General features: G+C 31.3%; 1 protein-coding gene across 1 annotated transcript; it reads left to right on the top strand.

Moving 5' to 3' along the window:
- Positions 1-1,558: 1,558 nt before the first annotated feature.
- On the top strand, positions 1,559-3,413 carry LOC127117672 (uncharacterized). Its single transcript, XM_051047759.1, has one exon. It carries the CDS (start codon positions 1,628-1,630, stop codon positions 3,332-3,334), a length of 1,707 nt encoding a protein of 568 aa, XP_050903716.1. The 5' UTR covers positions 1,559-1,627; the 3' UTR covers positions 3,335-3,413.
- Positions 3,414-12,485: the final 9,072 nt, after the last annotated feature.

Genomic DNA, 12,485 nt, shown 5'->3' with positions numbered 1-12,485 from the left:
TGAAAAAATACCAGAAGTATCTATACATATTTGGGGAAGAATTTCCATACCTGCACAATAAAAAATTGCCCAAAAAAAATTAACAATGCAAATCAGAAGTCTTCATAAAAGAGTTCGGGTACACATAAATAACAAACTGGAATTCTTTAGGAAAGAGTTCCGGTATATATTTGTGTGTTAACCAAAATATACATGTTAAGTGTTCCGGAACGGTACTTTTTTTTACACTAAATCGAAATTCTTCAAGAAAGTGTTCCGGAACACGGTTCACAATAAATCAGATGTCTTCATCAACGTATTTCGATTAAGAAAAAATACATATCGAAAGTATTTTTCAATGTGTTTCGGTACGAGGTTGGAGAGTATAATTTTCGGAAGTCTCAATTGAATGTTAAAAGTAAAATGGTAAATTGATTAAAAACAAACAAAAATAAAATTAAAAATTTTAATAAAATATAGATATAAGTATATATGAAGGAAACGAGGATATGAGGTAAAATTTTCTAAAAATATATTTGATGGGGGAAGCTTTTGTGGTGCATCGGAATGGGTTGGAATAGTTAGGACCCAAGATGTTGTGGGCCCAATGTGGGCCCAAGGAGCTGAAATGTACCAAATAGTAAACCTGGTCATATTTAAAAAAAAAAAAAAGAAATAGGAATAAGTCACCCTAATAATGCCACATGGAGGATATTTAGGTTTGAAAGTTATTAGCTAATTGAAGATTCTTATAGAAGTATGGTGGATATTGATTGGAACAAGAACAAAACTACGTATAGAAGACCTAAGATCAAATAATTTTTAATTGATTTATAAGATTTTTTTATATTAATCTCAATTAGTTTGAGTCAACATAAAAACATAATAAATAAATATTAATAGTGATAGGGGAAAGAATATTTCGACTTTACTATTAATAGTTGTTATTTCTATTAGTCCTCTGTTCGTAACAGAAGACAATCAAAAAAATCTTTAAGAAAATATTAATTGTAAAATATAAATAAAAAACATTTAGATGTTTCAATGTGTAAATACAAAGTTGCAAGTAAATAATCATGTAACTTTAATAAAAATAGAAACAATGTTCCTCAAATTTTTTTAATGTTTTAATAAATCAGGCATAAAAAAAATGTTAGTCAATTGTTCAAACATGTTTTTTATTTATAATTTGTTAAAAAATAATATTCATCATAGGTGCTTAAACAAATCTTAAATATATAAATTGCTTTAATTATGATAATCAGCGATAATTCATAAAATAACTAGTAATTTTGTTTAAAATTTTAGTAAAATACATACAAAATATAAATAGCGATATTTTTAATGCAATAATTCTACTGATAGAAAAAATTTAAAACTTAAATATTTAGATACAACTTATAAGCATATTCAATTGACACTTGCTTTATCTATATATATATCACTTGTAACTAATTTTAAGATTTTTGTTTTGATTTTTTTCTCCTCTTATTATAATCGATTAATCAATTGAGTTATTATTATAAAGTTAGATTTGTTAGAAGAAGCTTCTTTAGCACTTTTCAACTTCTCAATCATATCTCCCGCCTACTTTCACTTTCACACACATTGCACGACTGTTCATGTTCCTTAGCTTTTCCAAACCAAAATGTCAACAGCCGAACCAAACAAAAACATCTTCTGCATATACGATTCTCGTATTGCAACCTTGGTTTCTCCAAACTCACATGAACTTGTTTCCACACAAACACTAACCAACTTCCTTAAACCATGTTCTAAAACCATTCACCATTCAGAACCACCGTTTCTCCAAAACCAACGCAAGAATCATCATCCTCTTCCTAAGATTCACTTCAAAGGTTGGAAAAACCCCCAAACCAAATGGGGTGATTGGGTTGAAACATTAACAGCACACCATGCTTTCACATGGAACCAAACAGATTCATGCGACGCCCTTTTGTCTTCTCTATACCATTTCCCAAAAAACACATCTTTGATTCTAGCTTTAGTACAACATTGGTCTCCAAAAACCAATACTTTTGTTTTTCCTTGGGGCGAAGCCACTATCACACTTGAAGATGTAATGGTCCTAGGTGGATTTTCAGTTCTTGGTGAACCAATAGCTCTTCCTCTTTCTTCTGATTTGCTTTCAATAGAAGCTAAATTGATCAAACTTCGAAGGAGAATGTCGAAAACAAAATCCAGAAAAGCAGATCATAATACATGGTTAAAGTTTTTCAAAGAGGGTTTAGAAGAAGAAAGTCATGAGATTTTTGAACTTGAGCATGTGGGTTTTCTTTGTTTATGGTTATCAAGGTTTGTTTTTCCTTCAATTTCGGATTCTAGTATCGACCCGCGCGTTTTCTCGATTGCTATTCATTTGTCACAAGGTACAAGAATGGCTCTTGCACCTTCTGTTCTTGCTAGCATTTATCATAATTTGAGTTTGCTTAAAGAAAAACTAGTTTCTTTTTCTGTGAAGGATTTGGATTTGAAAGTTAATGGTCTATTTCACCTTGTGCAACTATGGTTATTTGAAAGGTTTCCAATTCTTAGTCCAAGTTGTCCTCATGAACTGAAAAAAGGCGAACCTAGAGCTGCCAGGTGGCACAAGCTTAACTCTGATTCTGATCATGCTTCTTTTGAGTTAATTCTGTCTGCTTTGGAATCAAAAGAGAATTTTCGGTGGCGTCCTTACGTGGATGATTTGAAAAATTGGTGCTCTGTGTCACATTACAAAGAAAATGAACAATTTGCTGTTGTTGATGATGGTTCAAATTGTGATTTAGCAGAGGAGTTGAGGTGTTTTGGAGTGTGTCTGTTTGCTGATGAGATTTTCGGTTTGGACTGTGTTGAGAAGTATATGCCATATAGGGTAGCAATGCAATTTGGAATGGATCAAGATGTTCCTCCTTGTGAATTCACTTTTATGAGTCCATTTTGTAATGAAAAGTTTAGCCTTTATGTTCCTGCTAAATCTTATAAGCCTTGTGTGTCATTGGAATATCATAATTGGTGGAAGAAATTAAAGGTGGATGATTCTGATAAGTTGGATGTAGTCATGATTGCAAAGCAATATTGTGAAGAGGGAAAACTTGCATCTATTGGTTCTATTGAAATTGGTTCAAAGAGAAAATCATCAAGCAATGAAGAAAACAATAGTAGTAGTGTAGTTTTTGAAGCCAAGAGATTGAAGAAGAATGAACGATCTTTCAAGTGTGGATTCAACAATGATGATGATGTTGGAAAAGGGAAAAAACAAGATGGTGTAGGAAGTTATGATAGCCCTTTGGATGTTGAAGATTATGCATGCACCATTTTGGGGGCTTCTTCTTCTCACCCTATAAGTATTTGATAATTACATGAAGAAGTTTTTGGTGCTTTTTTTTGGACAAAAGGCAAAAGCTAAAGGCATGATTGGATTGAAACATGAAGGCTTGATATTTTTTTAATGGCCTAAGCTAGTATTTTTTTTGTTGGTGCAAGGCCCAAGCAAGGTTCTATTCTTCAATATTTAAGAGCATCTTTTGTATGTAAATTTTGGTGCATCTAGTGCATTCATATGTACATGAGAATATTTACTTTTCTTCTACTTGAAGCAACATTTTGTAACTTCTGTGTCATGTTGCAGATCAATGATGCATTTGTGAAATTCTCTAAGTTACCTTTTATTCTTTTTCTACTCTTTTCTCACTCTTTTCTCTTTAAGACAATTCCTTTCTACTTAACTGAGAAAATCCAGCAAAATTAATAACAAATGTAAACAAGGTTGGTCTATAAAAGTTTGTCATTGACTCATAATTTTATCACTTTAATCGGGAAATTTTGGAATTTATTTTAGCCTTTTTTTAGAAATATTATGGATAATTTTTCTACCGCATTCTTGTAATGTATACTAGATATTGGTAAATTTAAGAGATCGAGGGAGTAACACTTTTTTCAAGAGAGATAAATTTAAATTATAGGCATAGGTTTGGATTGTTAAAAAATTGTAGGGGTGAGAGGTGCACATCTTAGGGTACAACAACATCAACTAAGATTTATTCAAAATTATGTTTCTATCTAATTCATTAATTTTGAGATCTTTCTTAAGAGTTTTTTTTTTATAATTTTGTTAGGTCTACCTCTATCTTTAGTTATTTGATTTCTCTCCATCTAACTACTCTTCTTATGACAAAATTTATATGTCTTCTTTCAATACCCTCAAACCACCTAAGTCTATTTTCATCATATTTTCTGCTATAGATATTACCTAACGCTCTCTAATATTATCATTGTTGACCTTATTACGTCTAGTATTACCATATATCCAACTCAATATCATCATCTCTACTACACTAATTTTATTCTCGTGTTGATTCTTCATCGCCTAACAATATATCTCACACAGTATCGCAAGTCGTATCATTGTCCGAAAAGAATTCCTTTCAGCTTTAGCGATACTTTTAGGTTACATAAAACCCCTGAGGCTCTCACTACTACGGGAAACTCATTTCACAACAATCGCAAAAAGGGATATCATCACGACTAACCAACCGTTGTGAGCTAGGGTGTGGTTGTAAGTATGTTGTTTTTCACCACGGCATCTGACCATTGTGATAAATTAGGTAGCGCGCTACCTATCACAACGGTTATCATAAATGATTATATATATATATATATATATATATATATATATATATATATATATATATATATATATATATATATATATATATATATATATATGTAATTTGTTCAATAGCCAACAACGTCATTTTTGTGGTTTAAACAACTTTTCACTACAGTTCTGTGGTGATATGTTCTTTTGAGTTTACTATTACATATGTGGAATATTTATTTCATCAACTACTCACTAAACATATAACTTATCAATGTTATATAGAAATTGACAATTTAACAAATTAAGTATAATAGAATATCAAGTTACAATGATCAATAATTTCCTTGCTTTTTTTCCTTTCATTCTATGTATCTCGTTCCTTTTTTTAAGTGTTAGAATTAGGTTCAATATTTGTGACTCTTCAACCAACACTTCATTCTCTACTAGCTCATTCAACTAGTAAATAATGAAGTGTTGATTCAAGAGCTACGAGCATTAAACCAAATTTGAACTCTCAAAGAGGGAGAAAGTTACATAGAATGCAAGGAAGAAAGTTTGATAAACCTTTATCAATGTAAGTTGTTTTCTAAAATAACTTAATTTTTAAATTCAATTAGAAAGTTTATTTAGTTAGTGAGGGGTTGGTAAAATACTCAAATCACATACGACATGATAAACCAATCTAATAGAAGTGTTGGTTTAACATAGTGAAAGTTGCAAGATACAAGGTGTATCATTAAAAATCAACAACATACAACATATAAATCATCATCAACAACATTAATTTTTATCAATAACAACATACAAATTTTATCAAAAATATACAAATTTTATCAACAACAAACAAGTTTTTATCAACAACAAACAATTTTTATCAACAACATTTACAAAATATTATCAATTAACTAATCTAATCTAATTAAATACCTTCAAATTGTAATCATTATTCAAACCCCTACGAACTTCCTAACGATTCACCCAAAATTACTCATGAGCATTTTGATACAACTGACATACGTACAGTGTACGGATATTGCATCATATGAAACTGAAATCAAAATACACAATGCCAAATGAAAACTCTTTGTAACATTAAATGGATGGAGTAAGTTGGGGAATGACATATCTTAAATTTTCTTTAAAAGTGACTAATATTAGAACCTATACAAAAAAAAAACAAGTCTCAAAATAGCTTTGAAGTGGAAATATTGGATTGCAAAGATCGATGGAATTTTGGCAGCTCTTCTGTGTAGGAAAATTAGGTGTTACATAGAGTGAGAATTAGGGTTGTGTGGGGTAGGGACGGAGGGACATATATTACTATGGGGACATATTCCCCCACTATATTTTTCAAAAATACAAAACCTTAATACCAATATATATATATATATATATATATATATATATATATATATATATATATATATATATATATATATATATATATATATATATATATATATATATATATATATATATATATATATATATATATATATATATATATATATATATATATATTAATCAAAACAATATATTTAATTAAAATCGTATATTTTAAATCAATTGAAATAATATTATTGTTATAAATATATTATCAAAAATTAGGTGAAAATCATAAAATATATAAATATTTTTTTAGGGTACTCGAAATTAATGTGACTTTTTTATTTTTAATAACAATAATTAAATTAAAGTATGTCAGGCTAAAATATAGTTGAATTGTGTTTTTTTTTATAATTCCAAAATAGTTTTTCCCTAAACCTTTTTAAAAAATTGATTTGTAGAATTTTATATTAATATTATGATCTCATATTAATATATATATATATATATATATATATATATATATATATATATATATTAGATAAATATTTTTCTTGATAAAGTTTTTTAGAAAATTACAAAAATAAAAAATTTAAAAAATTATTAAATATTTTTTAGAGATGAATTTCATTCAAACATAAATATAATATATATTTATGCTTTAAAAATAAATAAAAATAAATTTATATATTAATATATTGCCCCCACAGTTCAAAATCTATGGCTACGTGCCTGGTGTGGGGTGAGGTGGTGTACGTGTGAGCTGAGATATTTTGGATAAGTTTTGTTGAGAAAATTGTGTGAATGAATGGAGTAAAAAGTGTGAGTGAAAAAAAGAGGGAAACTTGAGAGATTGTGAGAAACTCGTGTGAGCAGATGTAATTGATGTAGTTTTCGTGAATGTAGTTTTCGTGAAGTGATGTAGTTTTTTTGAGAAACTTGAGAGATTGTGAATGTAGTTTTCGAGAACTGGTGTATTTGATGTATGTATGTGTAGGAGATGATATATGTGTCCATGTAAACCAAGTTGTAACTTCTATATATCATGTATTCATTTATTCAATAAAAACAGATGTTATTTCAATTCAATGTTTGATTCATTTCAATTCAAATTTCATCTGATGGTTATGATGATTGTATGTTATAATGTATGTTAGTGAATGATGGTGCAACATTAACATGACCATGAACTTGCAAAGAATTTGGTTTTAATGTGAAGAATCATGTTGATTTGTGGACTATGGATGATTATGAGTGAATTCAATATGGACAAAAAGAAGTCATCTTATTTGTATTTGGGATTTTGAAATGAAAATAGATAATTGGCTTAATTTAAAAATGGTTTTCAAATTTAAATAGACTTATAAATGTGCAAAGGAAAAAAAAAAGCATATTAACATGAAAAACTTGACTTCAAAAGTTTTTAACCTTAAGTTAACTTGAATTGAATAAAAATTTAAAAAAAATGGTATGTTATGGTATTATGTGGATGAATGTGAGAATTGGATGTCATGTACAAATTTCAAACTTGACTTTTACTTGAATTTGCTTGATTTTTCAAAAAGTATCTTATAATGTAAGAAACCCATTTTAGATTTTAAAAAATGGTTTAAAACCCTAAAATGGCAAATGGATTAATGGGAATGAACTAAAAAATATTAAGATAAAAAGGCAAATTGATTCAAAATAAATCAAAAGTTGATCTTTCATTGATTTTTTACTGACCATCATGGTTTTTTTTTAAAAATGCAATGTATGTAGTGGTGAATTATGCAAGTGACCTAAAAGAAAAAAATATATATAATTTGGGGAGAAATTTGGGGTATGACACTGAGAAGATCAAGATGATTCAGGAGAAGATGAGAGCTTCGTAGAGAAGACCGAAGAGTTATCATGATAAGCGAAGAAAGGCATTTGAGTTCCAAGAGGGAGATCATGTATTCTTGAGAGTTACTCCAGTGAATGGTGTAAGACCCCAATTTTGACCCTAAGATCCCTCATGCTATCTCATCATATGCATTAGCATTGTGATCACAACTTGGCATCCTCCTTACCCCTCATTCATTGGGTTTGCATTGGGAGAGATCACCAAGCATATTTGATTGTATCATACTCTATTTTTATTTATTTACTAACCAAAATACCAAAAATATGTCAATGTATAGTTTGTTGTTTTTGTAGGTAGTGTGTGTGCTCACATATGCTCTATCAAGCTTATATCTAGGGTTTGAGACCCTCAATGCAAGGAGCTCAATCAAGAATTGGTTCACATTGGCTCTAAGTATCATATATGGATCCCATTGTTCTTCACATGTTATTTTGATCAAGAAATCATCAAGAGTTTGGAGTTGGTTTGCCTTGGAAACCCTAATTCATCTGGGTATCTTGTGTGACTTCTTCAACAAGTTTCTTCAACAATTGATCAAATATTTAAAGAGATACTTCACATTACATGATATTATGCATGTATGATCCTCCATGAGTCCCAAAAGTCAAGGTAATGTCAAGCTAGCAAGATGGCTCATAGTGGTTGACCAGAGAAACTAAACTAGTCAAAACTGGGGTTCCCTAGATCCTATCTCCTACAATTTCTGTCATATGAAAATTATTCCAATAGAAAAGTTACTCAAAATTACATTCCAAACAACTTTTATGTTTAAGTCAAGATCTAGTTTTGCTTGGAAATTCATTTTTATGGTGAAAGATTATAGGTCATTTTGTTTGAACCCTAGTTTGAAGGTCAACTTCCCAAGACTATAACTTGATTAATTTTTATGAGATGAAGGCCATTAAAATTCCATGATAAAATTCAAGATATCTACTACAACTTTTATCTTAGGAGGAAGTGAAAATTCAACTTGAAAATTCATGTGCCAAGAGGAAACATTATAGGTCATTTTGGGCCAATACCATTGAACAAGTGATTTTCCTCAACTTCTAAAATGCATAACTCCTTCATGATAAATCCAAATGAAGGTCATATTTGTGACCAAATTGAAGATTTTTGAAAGAGCTACAACTTTGATGAAGGATTGTTTCTCATTTGAAGTCCATAGAAAAGTTTATTCAAGGTGGAAGAAGTGAACATTTGACTTGGGACTTAGAAAATTTTCAAATATGTTTGATTTCCCAAACTTCCACCTCAAAATTCATCACGATACAAGATTCAAATAAAAACGCGTTAAAAATTAAAGTTGTTCCCCTTGATATCACCTTTCTAAAAAGTCCAAGATCATCTCATTTGGATAAAAATTGAGGGACTTGCACATGGCTTCATTATGGGAAGTGTTTTGGAAAAATTTGAATTCAAATGATCAAACTCTTTCGCATGCTTCCATATGATGGATTCAGTACACTTTGCACACGAATTGGAAGTGGATTGCATCATTCCTAAGGCACAAATCATTACCCATGCACCCATGCACCCATGCAAAGAAGTTTCTAAAATTGGCCAAATTTCAAGTGGTGCAAATATCAAGTGCATTGCCTATTTAAACAAGCTCGAGACTTCAGAATCATGATCAACACCTTGCTCAAGCCTTGCTAGACTAATTCAAACCCTCACTGCCATAGAATTTCTGAAGATTTCTCTTGAAATCGAGCTTGAACTTCATCTTCTGTTTGGAAGTTCAAACTCTAGAAATTCACGTCCCTTTTCATCTCAATTGACTTATGCAAGCAAGAGGAAGAGAAAGCAATCAAATCCAGATCAAGATCAAGTGGAATTGGATCAACTCAAAGGTGATTTTTCAGAAACTTCATCTTTTCGATTCTCTCTCAATTCTTCACCATTCTTTGTGATTTTTGGTTGTCTGAAGTCCTATCAATGTAGGCAAAAAGATTGAGTTGCTTTGAGGTCAAATCGAAGCAACTCAGTTCATGATCCTCAAAATTCAAATCCCTGTATCTTTTTATATACTTGGAATTAGACAAAATTGAGGCTAGATTCGAGCTCCTGAGCATTTTTTCTTTAAATCCATGTCTTGCTTTTTCATTTTGGTGATGGTTGATGGTGGACCAGTCCGATGAGGTCCACCAGAGAAGAAGACCGGAGCCCTAGCTCCGGTGATGTGTTATCATGCATCTCAGCCAAAGGATCCAACTTATTTGTTTTAATCTCATGCGTTGCTTCTGATTACCATGCTTGTACACGCATTGACTTAGGAACATGTGGAACATGCGTTTCCATCCATCTGATCTGCACCTCAATTAATGAGGGAGAACAGATGGCTCTCCTTTTTTGAACTTATGAATATTTCATTTAATTGCTTATTTTTAATTAATTCATATTAATTTCATTTTTAATCCAAAAAATATGGGACTTTCACCAAAAAAATCAAATATTTTCCTCTTTCATTTTCTGAATTAAAATTATTTCTTGGATTAATTTTGATATTTTTCATGAATTAATTGTTTTTGTGCATATTTTTAATTGTTTAAAAAACTTCTGACTTTTCAAAAATTATGAAATTTTTTGTCCAAGGTCCTTTGACCCGTTGTTTGACCTATGCTAAATCTCTTGGCCATTTATTTGGTGTTTTGAAGAGGTTTTAAGTTTTTGATCAAACATAATTTAATTTAAATGCATTTTAATTTTATTTTTAATTGATCAATTGTGTAGGAATTGTGTTGAGCCATTTTTATTCACTTGTGAAGTTTGACTATGTGTTTGGGCCTTGGTCAAGGTTGATTTGACTTTTGTTGGATTAAAATCATTGGATTTAGGGGATTGATGAAATGTACATTTCATCTCCCAAAAAGAATGAATGATTTTAATTTGATAAAATTCCTCCCATGATCAATTTGTGTTTGTCTTATCTCCCCTCCCTCTTCATCTTTAATCCCATTCTATCTCATCCCTTCCATTGACCAATGACATCTCAATATCCTAAGGTTAATTGGTTCATCAATAACTTATGTTTGATGAACCAATACAAGTATGGATAAGATTAGGTCCATCCTTTGATCATTTTCTTTTTGAGTGTGGTATGTTTTAGGAGTATGGTTCATTATACCATATCTCTAACATGCATTGCACCTAAATTTCTGTTGCCCGACCTCAGATAGTTGCAACTTCTATATAAGTCCAATTACGATTGCTTAATATAGAGCTAAATTTTGACCCAAAAGGCATAGCATTCTAGTAAGTGAGATTGTAAGTATCCCCCTTTCATGGTATTGTGTGGAAACTTGGCCTTTTTTGCTTTCTTTGGAAGATGTCTTGGTTCAAGGATTCATGCTTGTGAATAGAGGGTTGAGTGTTCTCCAAAGAATGACTTAATCAATTGAAAAGCAAAACATCACTAACATCTAACCAACTAACAATTTGACTAACTTTTATTATTATTGCTTTTAATTTCAAGTCATTTACTTTATGTACTTTAAATTCAAGTCATTTATCATTTCATTTGCCATTTTACATATCATTTAACTTGTTTATGTTTATGCCATTTTTACTTTGCTCACTTGAGCCATATATTGCGATTGTATATATTTGTTTGTGTACCTTGTTTATGTTTGTGGTCCTAGGACCTTAAAATACTGAAGTCTTTTTCTTCCTCAGTCGAGTAAGATTCGTATTTCCTTATGGAATCGAATGCACATCCTGTAATCGAGTTTGCTTTGTTAGCCCTCCTTTCGGATGATGAGTGTCTTGGAAATATTCCCCAATTCACGCCTTGTTTGGTCACCTATTATATGCCCAGTAACTGGTATCCCTGGTATTCCTTCTTTCTGCTCCCTATTATGACTTTTGTCACCTGTGGAGTCAGATTTTCCTAAGTTGAAATATACCTTTTTTTAGGTCTTCCTCAGATGTTTTTGGATGATTGGTATCTCTTATCCTTATACCGGTCTTAGATATTCATCCCCCGAGCATGTTGTTCTCTCACCCTTATACCGGTGTTTTGATCACATGTCTCCTTGAGCTTATTACCCAATAACCGGTAATACCTCAGTTTGTTGTTTCCTCAGCTGAGTCCTTTATGGATTTTCCCAGCTTGAGTCCCTTTGTGGACATTTCTCACCTGAGTCCGGATTTTTATCTGAAGTATCCTTTGTGGATAGTTTTGCTGTATTGGCATATTCCCTAGTAGATGCATCTTTGCGTCAGCTCGAGTCTTTCCATTGATTTATTTTCATGGAATCCCTTCGTGTCTCCCAGCAAGTTTCAAGTCGTGACCTGCTCACGCATTTTTCTCTTTATATCCCCATTAGAGTCCCTAGAGTCTCTGTCCCATTTATGAGTGTATTACTCATATAGATTTTTCAGTTGCTCCTGACTTCTCCTTTCCTTTGTGGACATATATCCCCACAGAGTATTAACTTTTGCATACATGCATTTGCATCATGAGGTCTCTTAGGGACCAAAATTCGTCTCTTTGTTATTATTTAAGCCCATTCTACCTCGTCGAGACGAAGATTTTAACCTTCATATCTCCGGCTAGAATGACCTTAAATAGGGGCATCTGTAAGACCCTAATTTTGACCCTAAGATCCCTCATGGCATCATAACATTGCTCATTGCATTTTCCTCAAGGATCATAACATCTTGGCTCCTTACCCTAGGGTGGGACTT

This window comes from Lathyrus oleraceus, chromosome 2 (genome assembly GCF_024323335.1).
Source record: "Lathyrus oleraceus cultivar Zhongwan6 chromosome 2, CAAS_Psat_ZW6_1.0, whole genome shotgun sequence".
NCBI lineage: Eukaryota > Viridiplantae > Streptophyta > Magnoliopsida > Fabales > Fabaceae > Lathyrus > Lathyrus oleraceus.
The sequence above is the reverse complement of the archived record's forward strand: the minus strand, read 5'-3'. Positions and strand labels throughout refer to the sequence as shown.

Excerpts from the sequence above, each read along its gene's own strand:
- LOC127117672 (XM_051047759.1), top strand. The coding sequence starts at position 1,628 with ATGTCAACAGCCGAACCAAACAAAAACATCTTCTGCATATACGATTCT.